The 21559-nt window shown below is 45.2% G+C and overlaps 1 protein-coding gene across 2 annotated transcripts in view; it reads right to left on the bottom strand.

Annotated features, from left to right (window-relative positions):
* The window catches only part of LOC141094735 (disheveled-associated activator of morphogenesis 1-A-like), a 221031-nt gene extending 207053 nt beyond the window's left edge, over positions 1-13978 (bottom strand). The window contains exon 1 of one of the 2 annotated variants that reach the window (XM_073580660.1): positions 13965-13978. In XM_073580660.1, the coding sequence (XP_073436761.1) occupies positions 13965-13970 (6 nt within the window). In that variant the 5' untranslated portion in view covers positions 13971-13978. Of the gene's footprint in view, positions 1-5710; positions 6005-13964 lie in introns of those variants that run through there. The other variant, XM_073580659.1, reaches the window with a different exon arrangement.
* Positions 13979-21559: the final 7581 nt, after the last annotated feature.

Below are 21559 nucleotides of genomic sequence, written 5' to 3' on the forward strand. Positions count from 1 at the left end.
ACACTAGATGTGCTGGGAGGTGGGTGGAGTTCAGAATATATATATTATATATATATGGGATGGCTTAGGACAACAAGTCAGTCTGACAGGAGGTCAGTGAGGAAAGGAAGCCACTCGGGAGGAGTGGGGATCCCTGGAAGAAGGGATGGAGGAAGGAGTGCTGCAGCTTCCTCAGTGACCAGAGCCAGCTGGCATGGGAAAGAAAATGAAAGAAGGAGATGGACGTTGACCTGAAGCCTGATCTTCCATAGAAGGGAAAGGACAAGTACGGAACGTAGGAGTAAAAGGGAACACAGAGGACGTGGGTTAGAGGAAGAACTGTTATGAATGGGTCACCGAGGAGGAAAAAACCTAAACACGCTAAGCCCAGAAAAACCAGAGAGGTTGGTAACTATGCAGATCCCTGATCCTAACCACACAACTAGCAGCAGTCGTGGAGCGCTCCTACGATGGTCCTAGACACCTCATCACAACCGGAGAGCTACATAAGCCTAAAGCAGGAAAAGAGGAAAACTAACTGCCCCAGAGCAGACCTCCAAGGAAAGACAGCCCCCCACATGTATTGACGGTGAAACAAGATGAAAACACAAACACGGGCAGGAAAATAGGCTGAGCAAACAATGGGGCCCAAACTAACTAGAAAGGAGAGGAAAGGAAAGACACTGTCTGCAATCTGCCCAAAACCCTTCAAAGTAATGTCCAACACTTCTGATATCAAAATTAGCCCTGAAGTCACTAAACTTCTCCCACTATATCAGCACTCTGAAATATTCTGAGACAGAGCAAAAAGAGGCCAATCTAATAAGGGACAAAAAGCAAATTGGCAAAAACAGATAAATAAGAGTGGAAATTCAGCACAGCCCCAGTCGGGGCTGGCTGACCACACAAAAAACTGAATAGAACAACAAAATCAAGTGTGAACATTAACAGAGAAACTTAGCTTGAGCTGACTGGAACAGAGCTGAGAACCAAGACCTGACAAGCAGTAGGAATCACCAGCACCAGAGTAGGGCGTCGTCTGTCTTAAATCCAATCCTGAGGTCCTATCGTCATCCTCATTATCAGGTGGCAGATCTCTACTGATTAAATCAGCCTCACTACCTCCTGTTACCACCAGAGGGAGCCTGAAAGGAGAACTCACAACTGGTAGACCAGAAAATGAACTCACAACAAAGAACCCTGCCTAGAAGTTCTAAGCGCAAGGCCGGGGCCCGGTCCCCGAGGTTGTATGAACACTAATGGTTCTGCAGCAGACACCGGTGGAGTAGTGGGCTGTAAATGCACTACTCCCATCTAAAACTTGAGGGCACAACAGCAATATGGATAGAAAGCCGGGACTTAGGAGTAGAGAGTCCCCGAAGAAAACTACAGCTGTCTGCCGTGCACGTAGAGTTCTTGGGAACATCTGTCAGGATGAACTCCAGTGTAACACGGTACTGGAGATCTTCACACTTAACGGCGCTATAGAGGAGACGTTCAGGAAAGGCACATAAGTTGGCGGAGCGTGGAAGGGAGCTTTCCATCTTGCCTGGAGGTTGACTGAGTCCCTGACCCGGAGGACACGGCCCAGAAGCGGGTACTACAGACTGAGTAAAGCTTTGGAACTACATGCCCTGGTGTCCTCCATTCCTTCCTGTGTCCGTCCGCCTGACACTGCTACATCCCCTGCACCAGACACTATATCACCTAAGTGTCTCCACATCTACACTGCCCTGGGACAACAGCCCTGCCTGTGGAGGGCTATACCATCATTGCTGCACCACACCATCTGTCCCGGAGGATCTGTATGCAGCGTCGGCTTAACACCTCCCTTGCCGAACACCACAGGTGGCGTCACGAACTATTCATTTAACTACATTTCACATCTTTCTATTACTTGGGCGCCCAGGGCCATGGTCCGGGTCACCGCCGTTGTGACACATCCCACTGACAGCGGCCCTATACCGAGTACCCCACAGCCCTGGGAGGGCGACCCATTTACAGCATACTTTTTTTTTTTTTTTAACATTTACACATTTTTTAGCCTTTTCCTCTGCCCCCAGACTGCTTTGTAGGGTCCAGCAGACAATTACTCACATTTTCCATTGACTATCATTGGACTCGCTATTTGTACCGAATACCCGAGTATTAAGGTATACTTGGTACGAGTATAGCGAGTCCAAATACTTCAGTGCTCGCTCATCTCTACTGAGAAGCTAAAAAATATTAAAGTTTAAAAATTAGAACTCTTTGGCCACAATGATCAAAGGTATGTGGAGAAAATAGGACACAGAATTTCAGGAAAAGAACATCAAATATTTTTTTTTTCGCATAAAATACAAAGGAAATGTGTCATCTTTAACTTCAAGCCTTTTAGAGATCATTTAATCATCTGCTTATCCATTCACAATAACAGTCATTTTGACCAGGGGTGCCAAAACTTTTACAAGCCATTGGCCAAAAGATCGTTCCACGATTGCTATCACATTAGGTTTTTATTATGGCCAGCTTTTGGATATTCTCCATGTCTTACACTACAGTTCCTCTTTTCCAGAATGATTCGTAAACCACAAGTGAGATCGTCATCATGTAATGGGGCATGGGCAGCAGACGTGGGCGAGGTTCTTGTCTTTTACGTCCTGGCACATTATATGAAGGTGGGATTCCTGGGTGTGTGGACTTCTTCTAATTGGGCACTATGCCCTTGCAGACTGCATGTTAAGGATGATTTTGGATGGCCAGGACCAGATGTTGAGGACTTCACTGAGGGAGACCACCAGTAGAAAATAAACTTTTTACTGAACGATAACTTGGTGGGAATTATATTCAAAATATACCGGGTACACAGCTTAATGAACATTTCCTTCGACACACGGAGCATTTTTACACACAGTCTCAATTCCTTTCTCTTAACTCGCTTAGTTTCTGTCTCCACTAGTTCACCTGCCTTCAACACCACCCAGCATATTACTACAATCCAGTAAGTGAGAGTCCCCTTATCAACCCGCGGTTCTGCATCCTCTTCCCTCTTAAGGAACTAGTTTGCCAATATGGCCGGAACTTAACTTCTCAACTTGCTGATGCCTTTAAATTCCCTCATTCTCTTCGTCTCACACTCCCTGTTCCATCCTGGCCCGTTACCTGAGTTCTAAACTCGGGGCCGTACTGCTCGGCATCCTGTCCGAGGACCTGTCTCCAGTGCATCACTCTCTCCTTTTACTCAGAGTCACACTACACACTATCTTGGTCTCCACTCACATCAGGGATCCCCACGTCATACGGCTCTGCTCACTAGTCAGACCATAGGTCCACTCTTACTGCTTGCCGGGCCCTATTTAACTCACTCCCAGGAAGTCCTTTCTGATCATGGCTAGTCCCAACTGTTAACTCTATCGCCTACTCCCTAGCTGTTGCTGGGCAGATTACAACACCAATAACACATACCCCAATAGACATTATAACAATACTTGTGTCTTCATGGGGGAATGTGGGCAGTATGTCCATACAATCATCATGTAATTTCTACAGAGGGAGGGGAGTGATCTGTGGCGATAAGGATCGGCAGGCACTCCTGCTCACGTGAATAAACATCCTCCCCTCTCAATAATGTAATAATAACCTTCACATTGTATGAGAGACAATGCTACGACCAAGCCATGTTTTAGGTCACCACTATCAGGTGTTAGTTACAGTTTGGATAAATGGGGTGTAGTGTTGCAGTCTGTGAGGGATTATTAATATAATTTTCGAGATATGTTTTCATGTTAGTAATCAGAAACCTCCTTGTTTCCTCCCATCTTGATCTGCTGCTGCTCAGGCACAATGAAATTAAGTGGAGTCCGGTCCAGGTTTTTTTTTCTTTGTACGGTGGATTAAAATGTCAATACCAAAGTGGCGCAAAAACGCCATTTTTGTTCGGAGACCTGCAATAAAAATGCTGCAGTATTGCTGTGATTTCGGAAAACTACACACAAACTGAGCAACTTGGGATCGGGGTTGTATAATGACTTTAGCCGTGACAAAGGTCAAGGGGTGCAGGGCAGCGTAATGCAGGTGAATGGGGTCACATTGCTATTCCCAGACAAGCAAGTGGGAGAAAATCCAACTGGTACAGACATTTTGCGATTTGCTTGTCGCAGTACCTTGTCCATTCCTTGTAGTAGCTCCACGGAGCGATCGCTTGCTGCACAACCACGGACACAGTCGCCATGCAGCCCCTAAATTACTGCAACACTCTGCTGCTGTGTACGCAGGACAAGATCAGGATGGGTTTTCAACCACGGACACTCAGCTGAGTATTATGGTAAGTGCACACGTTGTGGATTGTGCTGCGGATTTTCCTGCACGGATTTGGCAAAATCCACAGGTCAAAAGACCTGCGGTTTATCTGCGGATTAGCCTGCGGTTTGACACCTGTACAATGGAGCAGGTGTAAAACCGCTGCGGATTCCGCAAAATGAAGTGACATGCTGCGGATCTGAAACCGCAGCAAATCCGCACGGAAAAATCTGCAGCATGTGCACAGTGTTTTTCATTTTCCATAGAAAATAAAGGTACTGTACAACGCAGCAGAACCTGCTGCGGATCGGCAGGGCCAAAACCGCTGCAAATCCGCAGCGTGTGCACACACCCTTAGATTTTTTTTTTTTTGTCATTCACTGCTTTTTTATGTAATTTGACTTTTTTTTAATTTTTAGCTTGTACGTTATATTTTCTGCTCATGGAAGCCATTGTTATCCGGATTTTGAGGGACATGATATTTCCTGACAGGCTGCAGATTTGTCGCAATATGAGCATGTGATGGAGAAAAATGCATCCCCCCCCCCAAAAAAAAAATTCTTCTAAAAATATTTTCAAGGCATTAATTTACTACAAAAAGAAAAACTGCAGACTGCTGATTACAGGATACACAGGAGTAAACCGACTCAAGCAGTCGAGAAACCCTTTACGGGCTTGTGCACACAAGCGTAAAAATTGGACAAGTGCTACTCGTTGTTCTGACAGATAACACCCATCCAAACACTGTTCTGCGGGGCAGTGCACACGTCCGATTTTTTCCTTGGGCCCAGCCTGCATGAGTTTCATTATCGGATCGCATTTGGCCATTCATGTTTATGCGTTAACGGTAAATGGCGAACTGCACTCGAATGACATGTGAGTGCAGTTCAATTTTCACAGACTGACAGAATGGAAGAGATGGAGAATTATTTTTATTATTATCCACATCTGAGAAAATTGGATTCCACTGTGACCAAGCTTTCATTAAATTGTAATTACGGTAACATAATCGGACCGATTTTTTTCGGATGAGATAAAATCATGATCCTGTCCTAAGTGCTGCCTTAGTAAATGGTGGTAATCTTTACGTTGGTGGCACGGATCACCGGCAGACATGTGCTCGCCTTCATACTCAGTTAGCTTATAGCATTTAATGCGTAACCCTGAGTTGTCAATGGCATAAAAAGCAACTCCCATGATAATAAATGTCCTCCGCAGCAGCTGGTGATGATGCCGGCAGCGTAATGAGAAGTGATGATAAGTAGTTGGGCGTAACCTTTATGAACTTTGACAATCCCCTTTGGCTACTTCTATAGTGGAGGGAGGATGGAGCAATTGCTAACCATGCGATTGCATTGTACAGAAGTAATAAGGCGGTAATGACACAAGTGAAGGCTCAGATTCCTCATCTTCCTCCACACCCCAGAGATGGCATCAGCTGATGGGCACTTACCTGGGTGGGCAGATGTTTCTTATGGTCAGCCATGACTCCAGTGACCTGTCCACTCTCCCAACACCCTGGAGAGCTGGAGATTGGTCAGAGGCTGATACTAGGAGCAGCGGTTACACCGAGGATTCTGCGTCGGGCACTTCCTCCTAGAACAACTTCCTCGTTTCTTGTTTCGCACACACAAAAAAAATACCTGTAGAATCCGAGCACCTGGGGAGGCTTTAAAGAGACATGCACCTATAAACATCATGGCATTTGCGACAATATTTGAGAGTTTTTGGTGTTTTGCGGTTTTTTTTTTTATTCGCATCACATTGATCTTTCCATTTACGTCTTTTTTAAAAACACTTTTTTCTAAAGTTGAACTGTTTTTTTTGTCGTTTTTTTTTTTAAGTGTCATTTTTGTGCTCGGCGTTCCTAATTTATTATTGCACCCGTTTTTAGTGTTTTTGGTTTTTTTTTACTAGCACCACATTCATCATTTCATTTTGTATTTTTGTTTAAATTATTTTTGGTTCGCTATTGTGGGCAGAGTTTTGTTTTTTTTCTTGGTATTTCCGACTAATTCATCATTTATTATTTTTTTTTTTTTTTTTATTTTTTTTTTTTTTAAAAGTGACAAAATTTGTCACAAATGTTCTCCAGTCTTCCCCTCTCATGTGAGTAGATTTTACATAAGCCAACAATTTTGGAGCAAATTTTACAACATTTTAGGTTATATATAAATAATTAGCATTTTATTAACCAAATTAATAAGCCACGTACATCTTTTTGATGATTTTGCTGCAAAAATATTAGCAAATACCAGAAGGCAAAAAGAGAAGTGACTTAAAAAAAAAAGTAAAAAAAATAATTAAGACCATATGTCTGCTCACAGGCTATAGGGGAGCTACAGTGGAGATGGGGGGTGCTTTCCCCAAATGAATTTTTTTCCTAATTTATTGTTTTATTCTTCCCACAAGGTAAGTAACCAGGCATAAAAAGTATATTAGGGAGTTGCTACATAAGCATTTTCCATAGTGTATGTACAGTTGTGCGCTGTCTTAGGTCTAATTCTCTAACAAATCCTGTTCTGCATGACTGCGGCGCACTGTCTACCTCCCTTCGGAGGTCAGAGCCTCTTTGAGTTTGTATATGGATCACATTGTGAATTTTTTGTTTTGGTGAGCGTGAACCTTTGCATTAAAAATGCATTAAAAACTCTAGCCACGACATACAAAGCCATCCACAACCTCTCTCCATACATCTATGACCTCGCCTCCCAATACTTACCTGCACGCAATCTCTGATCCAGGGATGGACAGACAGCTTGGAGCCCCTGTGCAAGAAATGTGTCTGGGCCAGTCACATACATATATAGCCACACACACATCCATAAATATATTTTGCATAGTCTCCATTATTTATATATCTCTCTACAGCATTCTACCTGAATGATACGAAAAATAAGTTTTATTATACTCACCTGGGGGGAGCTCCGGTCAGATGGATGTCGCAGGTCTGGGTCAAGCACTTCTCATCTTCTTACAATGCCGCCCTCCTACTTGCTTCATGGCTCCTCAGCATCGTGCTCCTGCGCAGGCGTACTTATCTGCCCTCTTCACACCTCTCAACTATTGAAGATGGGAAAGAGGGACAAAGGCTGTGGCGCACCCCTGACCACATCTATTTCACAACTAGTAACACCCATGTCCACGCAAAACCACACCCATTTAACACTGCTGATCACACTGACTGGTACTGAGGGCACAGTGGCTGGTACTGTGGACACACTGACAGGTACTGAGGAAAAGAAAGAAAGAAAACAGAAAGAGAAAAAAGAAAACAGAGAGAGAAAGAAAGGAGAGTGAGAGAAAGTAAGAACAGAGAGAGAAAGAAAGAGGGGGAAAGAAAGAACAGAGCAAAAGAAAGAACAGAGAGAAAAAGAAAGAGGGGGAAAGAAAGAACAGAGCAAAAGAAAGAACAGAGAGAAAAAGAAAGAGGGGAAAGAAAGAGCAGAGCAAAAGAAAGAACAGAGAGAAAAAGAAAGAGGGGAAAGAAAGAGCAGAGAGTGAAAGAAAGAACAGAAAAATAGAAAGAAAGAACACAGAGAGAACGAAAGAAAGGACAAAAAAATAAAGAACAGAGAAAGAACAGAGAGAGAAATAAAGAACAGAGAGAGAAATAAAGAACAGAGAGCGAAATAAAGAACAGAGAGCGAAATAAAGAACAGAGAGAGAAATAAAAAGGAAGAACAGAGAGAGAAAGAAAAAGGAGGAACAGAGAGAGAAAGAGAAAGGAGGAACAGAGAGAGAAAGAGAAAGGAAGAACAGAGCAAGAGAAAGAAAGAGGGGAAAGAAAGAACAGAGAGAGAAAGAAAGAGGGGACAGGAAAAAGGAACAGAAGGAGAGCAAAAGAAAGAGGGGAAAGAAAGAACATATAGAGAAAGGAAGAGAGAAAGAAAGAAGTAAAGAAAGAACAGAGAGAGAGAGAAAGAAATAAAGAAAGAACAGAGAGAAAGAAAGAGAGGGAAAGAAAGAACAGAGAGAAAAAAGATAGGAAAGAAAGAAAGAACAGAAAAAAAGAAAGAGAAAGAAAGAACATAGAAAAAGGGGACAAAAAAAAAAGAACAGAGAGAGAAAGAGGGGAAAGAAAGAACAGAGAGAGAACATATAGAACGAAAGAACAGAGAGAAAGAAAGAGGGGAAAGAAAAAAAAAACAGGGAGAGTGAAAGAGAGGGGAAAGAAAGGAGAAAGAAAGAAAGAACAGAGCGAAAAAGAAAGAAAAGAAAGAACAGAGCGATAAAGAGAGAAAGAAAGAACAGAGAGAGAAAGAAAGAACAGAGAGAGAAAGAAAGAACAGAGAGAGAAAGAAAGAACAGAGAGAGAAAGAAAGAACAGAGAGAGAAAGAAAGAACAGAGAGAGAAAGAAAGAACAGAGAGAGAAAGAAAGAACAGAGAGAGAAAGAAAGAACAGAGAGAGAAAGAAAAGAGAGAGAAAGAACAGAGAGAGAGAAAGAAAAAAGAAACATTAGAGAGACAAAGAAAGAACAGAGAGAGAAAGAAAGAGAAAGAAGGAAAGAACAGAAAAAGAAACAGAGAAAGAAAGAAAGATTCTATAAAGATACTATAGCAGCCCGGCTCCCACTGTAATTCCCACCTGAGCCTCCCAATGCAGGACATATCATGATGATCCGATCACATGGCCGGCATCCCCGATTCCAAGGTGATCCCGCTATCTGCGCTGTTGGAGGAGGACATGTGATGGATCTGAAGCAGTCCCTGATGTGCCTCCATGGTTTCGGCACAATCTCCTCATGAAATTGCCTCATTTCCTGTCAGCTTCCAGCACATCACTTCCAGTGGAACATCATGTGCGAGTTTTAAAGTGCTCCTCGGGGCTCCGCCGTGTACTCCTGTGTCTGCGGGAAAAGCCCGCTTTGTATGCCTCATACACACTTGGCTCCGCTTTGTACATCCCGTACACACATGGCTCCACTCTGTACACACACACGTCTCTGCTCTGCATACCCCATACACACGGCTTTGCTCCATACACCTCGGACACACGTGACTCCGCTCCGTACACCAAGTACACACACTGCTCTGTACACCTTGTACACATGCGGCTCCGCTCCGTACACCGCATACACACGTGGCTCTGCTCCGTATACCTCGTACACACACGGCTCCACTCTGTACACCTTGTACACACACAGCTCCATACACCTTGTACACGTGCAGCTCCGCTCCGTACACCTCATACACACACGGCTCCATTCCGCACACCTCGTCCACACACGGCTCCGCTCCGTACACCTCGTCCACACACGGCTCCGCTCCGTACACCTCGTCCACACACGGCTCCGCTCCGTACACCTCGTCCACACACGGCTCCGCTCCGTACACCTCGTCCACACACGGCTCCGCTCCGTACACCTCGTCCACACACGGCTCCGCTCCGTACACCTCGTCCACACACGGCTCCGCTCCGTACACCTCGTCCACACACGGCTCCGCTCCGTACACCTCGTCCACACACGGCTCCGCTCCGTACACCTCGTCCACACACGGCTCCGCTCCGTACACCTCGTCCACACACGGCTCCGCTCCGTACACCTCGTCCACACACGGCTCCGCTCCGTACACCTCGTCCACACACGGCTCCGCTCCGTACACCTCGTCCACACACGGCTCCGCTCCGTACACCTCGTCCACACACGGCTCCGCTCCGTACACCTCGTCCACACACGGCTCCGCTCCGTACACCTCGTCCACACACAGCTCTGCTACATCCACCCTGTAAACCCCTCCTGACCCCACACAGAAACTTCCCCTCATCCAGCACCATGACAACCAGCACAACAGAGTCCTGCAGAGTGCAGACATGGAGGTCCCTGATCATGTGACCCCTGACTCCTCCCCTCCTGTGACCTCATCACAGGTTTTGTGCGCACAGCCACAGAACAGCCTAGGACGTCATTGCAGGCTGCGGTGGGTCTCTCTGGGAGGGCGAGGATGGGGTCGGTGCATTGGGGGGGTGGCGGCTCAGTGAAGTGCGGGAAAAATAGAGTCCTGGGCAGGACGCTGGTGGGGGGGTCAAAAGCGGGACTGTCCCGTGAGAATCGGGATGGTTCGGAGCTATGCCTGTTGAGGGCAGAGCAAAATACTACAGTGAGCAGGCACTGGGAAATAATAATATTCTCTCCATAGAAGTTGGGAAATGCAGACCCTTTTGTTTTTCCTATTCATTTAAAGGTGATTGGCAGCATGTGACAACACCCACAGGATGATGTCCCAAGACCAGCAGGGTTCAAAGGAGAGTGCAGAGGATCAGCAATGGTCAGGGAGGTGCTAATTGGATCTTTATTACTACACTCTGGGCCCAAGAGAACACATTTTAGGCTATGTGCCCACGTAGCGTTTAAATCCGGACACTGAAAACCGGACTCCTTCCCAGAAATCGCGCGTTTTTTTCCCGCGCGATTTTACAGCGATTATGTTCGCGATTTTCGCGTGCGATATTCAAGCACTTTCCAAGCGATTTGAAGCATCGCTTGGAAAGTGATTGACAGGTTGGTCACACTCGCCAAACATAGTGTTTGACAAGTGTGATCAGCTTTTTACTATGGAGGCCGCCTATGCGGCATCAATAGTAAAAGATAAAATGTAAAAAATTAAAAAATCGTGGTATATTTACCTTCCGACGTCCCGCGCTGCCATCCCGGGCCTCAGCGTTCCCAGCGATGCCTTGCGAGACCTGTGATGAGGTAGTCTCGCGTTGCTATAGCGATCTCGAGAGACCGCTAGAGTCACGCGAGACTACGTCATCACAGGGCCTTGCCGCAAGGCATTACTGGGAACGCTTAGGCCGGGAATGCAGCGCGGGACGTCGGAAGGTAAATATACACCGATTTTTTATTTTTTATTCTTTTTTTTACAGGGGTATGGTACCCAGGGCCTGGAGGACAGTCTCCTCTCCTCCACACCGTGGGTACCAACCGCACATGAGACGCTTAACTTCCCGCATGGTGGGCATAGCCACATGCGGGAAGTAAGCGATTCTCATGCATTCGTATGGGTGCGGAATCGCGGCAATTCTTTGCGGATTCTGCACAAAAGAATGAGCATGCTGTGATTTTTTTCCGCGATGCGATTCCGGTGCGTTCTGTACACGATTTTTAAACGTTTTCGCGCCGAAAATCGTGGCAAAAACGCTTAAATCGCATTGTGGGCACACAGCCTTAAAGCACTCGAAAACCCCTTTAACTCCCGGAGCGTTTTTTGGCTTTGTGTTTTTTGCTCCCCTTCTTGCCAGAGCCATAACTTTTTTATTTTTCCGTCAATATGGCCATGTGAGGGCTTGTTTCTACGGGACAAGTTGTACTTTTGAACAACACCATTGGTTTTACCATGTCGTGTATTAGAAAACGGGAAAAAAATTCCAAGTGCGGTGGAATTGCAAAAAAAACAAGAAGATGCAATCTCACACTTGTTTTTTTGTCTTTTTTGCTAGGTTCACGAAATGCTAAAACTGACCTGCCATTATGATTCTCCAGGTCATTACAACGTCATAGACACCAAACATGTCTAGTTTATTTATCTAAGTGGTGAAAAAAAATTCCAAGCTTTGTTAAAAAAATATTGCGCCATTTTCCAATACTTGTAGTGTCCACTTTTTCATGATCTTGGGTTGGGTGAGAGTTTATTTTTTGCACGCTGACCTGATTTTTTTAATGATACCATTTTGGTGCAGGTACGATCTTTTGATCGCCCGTTATTGCAACTTAATGCAATGTCACGGCGACCAAAAAAATGTCATTCTGGCGTTTTGACTTTTTTTCTCCCTACACCATTTAGCGATCAGGTTAATCCTTTTTTTGATAGATCGGGCGATTCTGAATGCGGCGATACCAAATATGTGTATATTTTGTTTTATTTTGAATGGGGCAAAAGGGGGGGGTCATTTAAACTTTTATATTTTTAAAATCATTTTCTTTTTACTTTTGGCATGGTTCAATAGCCTCCATGGGAGACTAAAAGCTGCCACTACCCGATGGGCTCTGCTACATTGAGGCGATGAGCAGATCGCCGCTATATAGCATATTTACTCACTTACTATGAGCGCCGTCCACTGGGTGGCGCTCAAAGCAAGCTGGCACTGACAACCATAGATGTTCCCAGGAGACCTCCAGTTGCCATGCCAACACACCGGTGACCCGCGGTCACGTGACGTGGGTCACCGGTGAGCATATTTCCAGCGGGATTGCCGGAAGCGTTTAATTGCTGCTGTCAGCGTTCAACAGCGGCATTTAACTAGTTAATAGCCACAGGTGGATTGCGATTCCGCCTGCAGCTATTATATGCAGCTATACAAAACAGCTGACATGTCTCGGAAAAGATGTAGGCTTCCTGCCGGAGTCCACATCAAAGGGAGGGAGTCCGATATCGGCGTACTATTACATCACCTGTCGGAAAGGGGTTAAAAAGGACTGGTCACATCCGAAAAATCTTATTTTTTTACCTGGTGTAAAAGCTGCTGTTCTGCTGAAACTGGAGTTTCTCTTATTTTCTTCTCACACCTTTCTGTTCCTGAGATATGGCCCCCTCTTCTCTACATGTAAACTTAGTCTTGTTGTCCAAGTGGGCATGGCCCTGTGATGTCTTTTTTGAGGACAATGCTCAGTTAGCCACAGATTAGATTTCTATACAGGGAAGAAGGAGCTAGATCTCAGGAATGGAGAGGCACAGGAAGAAAAGAACATCGCCAAATTCAGAAGATCAGCGACATTTACACCAGGTTAATAAAAATTTTCATTTAATGAAAGTGACAGGTCGTCCTTACAGGACCGCACTTGGACATCATCTGAGTGTAGTCTGATTTTTTCATGGACTTGGAAATCAAGTTAGTCATTCCCACAAAGGCCTTTCACACGCTATGAGAGGGAGGAATGGTCCAGGGAAATTTACACGCCCGAGTTGTCACTCACGATTTACAGAGCACGAGCACAGGTTTAAAAAGTTAGTTTTACATTTATTTTGGTTTTTTTTTTACATTTGCTTTACATTTATTCTGCAGTTAAGTAACAAAAAGGGACATCGTATAAAAAAGCTGAACTTTGTCTCATTACAAACACAGTTGCAGTTGCCCTCTCAGGCTATGTGCACATGCTGCGGATTCACAGGTAAAATCGCAGCTAAAATGACCTGCGGTTTTACCTGCGGAATGGCCTGCAGTTTTCCCCTGCGGTTTGACACCTGGACAATGGAATAGGTGGCAAACTGCAGCTTTTCCACAGTTGAAAATCCGCAGCATGTGCACAGCAGAATGTAAATCACAGACTTACATTGTACTGTACAGTCTGCAGAGCTGCTGCAGATCCGCAGAGGCAAAATCCGTAGCGGATCTGCAGCAGAATCCGCAGCGTGTGCACACAGCCTCATAGTGCTGTCAGCTCTGCTGTACTGCCCTTCCCCCACACTGGCTGCCTGTGAGATGGAAGCAGAAGCATTGTGAGAGGACAACTGCAGCTGCAGAAGTGTTTGCATTCACACTCCTTGGTAGCCGTCAGAGCACACATAGGGATATGGCTATTTAAACAGTGAGCAGATTATTAGTGTCATTAAAGTTTATTAAACCAGTCACAGCTCACAAAGAAAACAAAACAGCCTTTCCTCAGAGCAAAGGTAAAAGTAGACTAACAGTTATCTGTACTAGATACGCATTTACCCATTTAACATACTGTCCACTTTCAGTCAGCCACTAGAAGATACTCACCAGCATACAACCGGTCTTTCCTCCTTCCACCCACAGACAGCACTGAAGCAGCTCAGCTGCCTTAAATAGTCCCCATAAAAATCTGGAATGGAGTTGTGGGAGTGGCCAGTCCCACCCAGCTCTTCTGGGTGCTCCTAAAACCCAGACCTAACAATCCTTGCACATTAGAAAATTCTCTTAGCAATTTACTGCTGCTGGAGCCTTCATATCTGGGACATATACTACTGAGGCTAGCCACCTTGGTGACACATTTCCTATCCAGAATTTTTCCAGTTGCTTCTCTATGTGAGACAAAGCTCAGCTGTGCTGTACTGTGTTCGGTATAATCACAATCAGCTCTGCAGTGAGATCAAGAGAGCAGACTGTCAGTCCTTACATGTCTCACACAGGTAATATAAGCTCTGGAAGCAGATTCTCAGGGAGATCTATGTCCGGCCACAGATCATAACAAATTATTTGCATGTTAAGAAAAGTGTAGATTTGTCTGGAATACGACATCACAGATCAACTTTGTATGACATGTCTATATAGACGGCTTAGGAGAGTTGATCCTACTGACAGATTCCCTGTATGCCAATATCGTTTAACAAACTTCAGCATTGCTAATCCGATCTAGCACAGCGTTGTTGATTTCCATGAGAAGGGAAATGACAAAATTGATGTGAACACAGCTTTACACTTATACAGACAAGACTTAAGGGGTCTTTACACATAGCGATATCGCTAGCAATATCGCTAAAGCATCATCGATTTTGTGACGCAGCAGCGATATCGCTATGTGTGATACTCACCTCCGACCAGCTCCCCCGCTGCCTGTCGCTGATCGTGCGAGATCGCCCAGTTCCATTTCTCGTCGGGCGCTTCCTGCTGGGCTTCCTGCTAGCGCCGACAAGCGACGCGTGGATGCGGGCGGTAGGACGTCAGGATCGCCGCGTCTGAAAGGTAAGTAACGACCGCTGCTGCGTCGCCAAGTCGCTGGTGAGATCTGCCTGTGTGGCAGCTCACTAGCGACCATTTAGCGATGCACCAGCGATCCTGATCGGGTCGTATCGTTGTAAGGTTCGCTGGTGCATCGCTAAATGTAAAGGGGCCTTTAGAATGAATTCAATATGGCAGTTGACAACAAGAGACAAAATTGAGTCAATTTCCAAAAAGGAAAATGTATAGTGTTTTATTGACATCTGGTGGTCATCTATGAGAACTGCAGGCACAGCTCCTTTGAGATTGTTCATGCACACTGAAGAATCATGTATACAACCATGGTGGATGAAAAGCTCAAAAATAAAAATGTATATTAAGGGGTTAAAAGAAAATGAGAATAATTTGAATAGGTCAGACAGAAATACTTATGCAGATATTTGTTGCCTTTTCCCATAATGTAAATTATATATTTTTTACCCACACATCTAATATACAATATTTATCACAATAGATGTCCTAAAGTGTTTAACCCATAAAAAAAAGTTTTTTGGGGGTTAGTGTACCCTTAAAATATAAGATTAATCACAAAATTAGTTACCAACAAGTAAAATGCTGTGGAAACCAAAAGGTACTTAATGAAAAAGTAAATTTTATTGATGCAACAATATAAAACAATGATAAATGAGAAAGGTACTAGGTCATTATAAAAGGGACACATATACTATGGAATACCACATAGCACAGGCTATAATGAGATATAGTAAAGCCAACTTAAAAATGATGTATAAATAAGTATCCTGAATAAAATCAAGGATATACGGTGCCACAAATAGACACAGGACTGTAGTGATGTCAGATAATGTAACTAAATATAGCAGCTGATAGTGAACACTTTTTCATTACCTTGTTTATAACTGAGACCATTATGTCTGTGCTAACATAAGATGTATATGTGGTGCCCCCAGGAGTATGGTCGCCACAGTGGCATTGCCTTCCTCCAGGGAGGGTGATGTCAGGCTTGTAAGCAATAAAGGGTCTCTCTAGCAGTTAACCATAGCATGCAACACAGTTCCCACTCCAAGCCAGCAGAGGGAGCTCTGAACCAGAATTGGGGGAGGAGTGCTCTCTGAGGGCCAGGAAGGGAAATTAGTCAATTAGTGTGAGGAGGCCGAAGTGTGTAGACGTGGAGAGAGAAGCTGGGGGGACTGAGCAGAGTTGAGAGCTCGTTCCCAGCTGGAGCGCATGATTTGGAGCCTGGTCTCCACGGTTGTATGGATACTGAAGGTCCTGCAACAGAAACCAGAGGAATAGGAAGCTGTAAATTCCCACCTAAGACTCGGAGGCACAACAGCAACGGGTGAGCCAAGAGAAGAGATAGAAGGCTACAGCTATCTGCCATATGAGGTAGATCTGAGAGGGAACAAGAAAGGGGAACGTCAGTGTAACACAGTACTGCATGTCCCTCAAGTAAGCGCTAGGAAGGAGACTACACAACCCATCTGAATAGAGAGATTCCTGAGTTGCTTCCAGGCTAATCAGCTCCTGTGCCATCTGTAATCTGGACACTGGACTGCACTTACAAAGTAAAGGTAAAGAAACTACATTCCGCTGCGTCCTTGCCTTCTTCCTGCAACTTCTCCAGCACTGCTACATCTCTGTGCCAGACACTGCACCCTCTTCCCCAACACCGATCTACAATGCCCTGGGACTACAGCCCTGCCTGTGGAGGGCTACATCATCATTGCTGCCCCACACCAACTGTCCCGGAGGATCTGTCTGCAGCGTCGGCTTAACATCTTCATTGCCGAATACCACAGGTGGCGTCACGAATCACTCATAAAATTTATTCCACCACTCTACCCCTTTTACATGGGCACCCAGGGCCACGGACTGGGTCACCGCTGCTGTGACATTCCCCTCTGAGAGACCGGCCCGGTACCGAGTACCCCACAGCCCTGGGAGGGCGACCCATATATAATACATGTCATGTGTAGTTAACAGAGAATATCATGTAATGGGTATTTCACCATTATAATATGGCCGCTATAAAGTGGATAGACAAGTATTTACTAACGGTACAGGTAAACATGATGCAGCAATAGCAGGGCATACATTACCAGTGTTGTGCACATGGATGTCCTGGGCGTCCCTCTGCCCCGACGCGTGTTCCGCATTGCTTCTTTTAGAGACATGTCTGGGCAGGGGGCATACCTATTTAAATAACAAGACCGCACTAATGATTGGACATGACCAGGCCAATGAACGGAGTCTAGCGGCACATGCATCGACATACCAAGCCAGTGCTGCTAATGGAGAGAATGAGTCATGGTCATGTGGGCGGAAGCACCATGTCGTCACTAAGGAAGATGTAGGCATGCCACCTCATATGCCAACCTCTTCATGGGGGCTTGGGAATAGTCCATCTTCCAAGAAGAGGAAATTCCAGGTATTGAACATCTTCAAAACTGGATGCGTTATAATGACGACATTATGTTCAAATGGGAGAAATTTAGTATCTCTGATAACTAGGCTGATTAACAATCAAATCATCAAATTATCATATACATTTGGCAGAAAAACTGAGTTCCTGGATTTATCTATATAAACATGCATTCCTGTTATGATTGAGTCACCGTAGGAGGCAAAAACAGAAATGCTAGCTAAGTCCAGAAAACCAGAGAGGTTGGCAGCTATCGGATTGCAGACCCCTGAACCTATCAACACAACTAGCAGTAGCCGTGGGGGGTTCCTACGATGCCCTAGACCCCTCGATCACAGCCGGAGGACTAAATAGCCTAAATACAGAAAGGGAAATCTAAACTGCCCCAGAGCAGACCTCAAAGCAAAAGGCAGCCCCCCACATATAATGACGGTGAAGCAAGAAGAAAGAACACAACACAGACAGAAAGATAGAGTGAGCAAAGACGGGGCCCAAGCTAACTAGGTAGGAAAGGCTGCTGTCTGCAATCCGTGAAAAACCCTATGAAAATAAGAGCCAACAGACTGACAGTGAAAAATGCCCTGAAGACGCTAGGCTTCAAAAAGACTATGTCAGTACTCAGGAATATTCTGAAGACAGAGCAACCGGCAAAAGGAGATTCAGCTCACCCCAGCAGGGAATGGCAGAATCCAAAAAAGCAAGGCAAACAAAAACAAAACACAAATGCTAAAAGGCAAAGCAGAAAACTTAGCTTTAGAGGAGCAGGAATCAGACTGGTCTCCTAGAAGTCCACAGAGAAATCACCCGCAGGGCAGAAGGGCGTCGGCAGCCTTATATCCAGTCAGTGACTCCACTCAGCCAGTCATCATCATTAGGCTCAGGTGCCTGATAATCAGGCTCATTACCTTCCTTTACCAGAATAGGGAGTTCACCAGACCTCATTGACGAAGGGGAAAATGAACTCACATCACATTCCCATACAGTTACACTCTGTTGCAGAGCAGGGAGACTTGATCTCCCTGCACTGCCACCCGGCTGCTATGGGGCCCTTGAGCAGGAGGGGGGCCCTACCAACACCGGACCCCTGCCTATCATTGCAAGTTCAACTGTATCAGCTGGATGCCGATACAACTGAAAGCACCGATGAGACAGGGAGCGTCAAACTCCCTCTCCTATCATTCCCTCTCTGCGTCTGACGTCACTGATGCAGACATTGACAGCGAGCGCGATTACATCATTACTTGGTGCCTTATACTATATAGGGCCAACGAGGGTGCATTATACTACATAGAGTCTGCCTATGGAGGTGCTATAGACTAAAGATGCCTATAAGGGTACATTATACTATATAGAATCTGTCTATGGGGTGCATTATATTACACAGAGTCTGCCTATGGGGAATGCATTATACTATATCGAGTCTGCCTATGGGGAGTACATTATACTATATCAAATCTGCCTATGGGGAGTGCATTATACTATATAGTGGCCTATGGGGAGTGCATTACACTATATGGAGGCCTATGGGGAGTGCATTATACTATATAGAGTCTGCCTATGGGGAGTGCATTATATTATATAGAATCTGCCTATAGGGACTGCATTATACTAAATGGAGGCCTATGGAGAATGCATTATATTATATAGAGTCTGCCTATGGGGAATGCATTATGTTATAAAGGCCTTGGGGGAACTTTATACTAGATATAGGCTCATGGAAAGTGCATGATACTATATAGAGGCCTATGGGGAGTGCATTATACTATTTAGTGGCCTATAGGAAATTCATTATACTATATGGAGGCCTATGGGTAGTGCATTATACTATATAGAGGACTATGGGGAGTGCATTATACTATAGAGCCCAATGGGGGGTGCTCTATACTATATATTGGCATATGGGGAACGTATTATACTACATGGAGGCATATGGGGAGTGCATTATATTTTTTAGAGGCCTATGGGGAGTGCATTATACTATATAGAGGCCTATGGGGTGTGTATTATACTATATGGAGGCCTAAGGGGAGTGCATTATACTATATTGAGGACTATCTGGTGTATTATACTATATGGAGGCTATTTAGGGGTCCATCATACAGTGTGGGAGATAATGTGGGGTATTTTTCCAGTGTGGGGGCCATCAAAGTGTTGTGGCTTTTGAACAGGTTGGGGGCTTCTAAGGGGTCAGTATACTGTGTGTGGGATGCAGTGAGGAGGCATTATGCTGTGTATAAGAGAGCATCATACTGTGTAGAAGGGAGCTGTATAGGGAGGAGACTCAGGACATTATTAAATGTTAAGTGGGCACTTATTGCTATAGGGGAACTCAGGGTATTGTGACTGTCAACGGGGCACACGAGGCACTATTATTTTCTAGGTTCTAGATGGCAAAATGTGGGCACTGTTTTCTAGGGCGCTTGCACCCGGCATTACTATATTCTAGAGGTTTGTTTTACCATCTAGAGGTCGCAAAGAACCACACAGCAGGTGCAGTAATAGAGACACATAAGGCAGCAGTAGCTCAGTATTGGGGTATCAGTATGCTGAGGAGTTTGTGCAGGTTGGGGATAGATGGTGATGGTGCTGGAAATGTGAGAAGTCAGATGTGTCTTTGTTGTAATCTCTGCAGCCGAGTCCTGGCTAGAAGAAGTTGTCATGTCATTTTGAGCCAGATGGAAAAGACTGAAAAAGTGAACTCCACCAGAAAAAAACGTCATGTGCATGTCACTATCTGGAACTTTGCTGTAAGCTATTTCATCTGCTGAGGTTCCCCTATACCTACTATTAGGGTGCACCACCATAACTGTAATCAGGGTTACCTGATTAAGGGCCCACTCAGAGGTTTCGCCCCCCCCCTTCAAACCAAAACCCTGGCTACGCTTCAGACAACCACTTTGTGAATTGAGTAGCAGTGAAAAATTTGCGCTGCCTCATTCAGACACTATAGAAATGTCAGAAATAGCATTAGGAAGACTCTTGGATTTTCATTTACTGTGAGGCATTATAGAGGAAACTTTTCTTTAAAACAAATTTCATGAGACTTTGTGGATGTCATGCAATTCTAACTCTGACCAGCAGATAGCTCAATTTACCATGTATTCAGTTCAGCTACAATAATAAACTGCATAGGAGACAAACTTCACTGGATAACAGTAAAATGTCACATTAGCCTCAATCAGACAATGCTAATTTCACCACGCACATATAATCCTACAGGAGGAAAGTCTATGCAGTCAATGAAGTAAGTCTCTACAGTACTTCCCATTTCTCAGTCCTTGTGGCTTATGCACCAGAAGTGTCTCATGCACCCAATGTAGAGCAATGGAGTGAACACTTGGCTCCCGTCAGCTTGTGAAGCGCCCCCAGGATCTTCGCCAAATTTGGTGGGGTACTCGGAGCCGGGCCCGGTGGATTTCAATGGGAGTTGTCACGGTAGCTGTAACCCGGTCCGTGGCCCTGGGCGTCCATTGTAAAAAGGGAGAAATGTTGAGTGTGTGGATGATTAAAGTTTATTAGTGAATGATTTGTGACTCGACCTGTGGTGTTCGGCAATGAAGATGCTAAGCCGACGCTGCACACAGATCCTCTGGGACAGATGGTGTGGTGCAGCAATGGTGTTGTGGTCCTCCACAGGTAGGGCCGTAGTCCCAGGGCAATGTAGGGGAAGAGATAGGGAGGAGATGTAGATGGTGCGGTGTCAGGCACAGCGAAGTAGCAGTGCTGAGTGTGTTGGTGCAGGAATAAGTGGAGGACACCAGGGCATGTAGTTCCAAAGCTTTACTCACAGTCTGTTGTGCATACAGGTGCCTGCATCCGTGCCTCGTCCTCCAGATCCAGGGCCCAGCCAACCTCCAGGCAAGATGAAGTACTCCGTTCCAACACTCCGCCAACATATGTGCCTCTTCTGAACGTCTCCCTTTTGCTCCTATAGTGAAGTACTCTCAGTACCGAGTTACACTGGAGGAACGGCTCAAGCAACAAGAGGTGTCTAACAGGAGCTCCTGATAAAATCGAATTAACCTGGAAGAAAACAAACTCCAAGCACTCAGAAATATAGCAGAAGGGTGCGAGCCACCCACATCGCCATCTGGTACGTGTTATGATTGAGTCACCGTAGGAGGCAAAAATAGTAATGCTAGCTAAGTCCAGAAAACCAGAGAAGTTGGCAGCTATCGGATTGCAGACCCCTGAACCTATCAACACAACTAGCAGTAGCCGTGGGGGGTACCTA

Source organism: Dendrobates tinctorius, unplaced genomic scaffold, assembly GCF_039654945.1.
Source record: "Dendrobates tinctorius isolate UK_male_01 unplaced genomic scaffold, ASM3965494v1 ptg000065l, whole genome shotgun sequence".
Classification (NCBI taxonomy): Eukaryota; Metazoa; Chordata; class Amphibia; order Anura; family Dendrobatidae; genus Dendrobates; species Dendrobates tinctorius.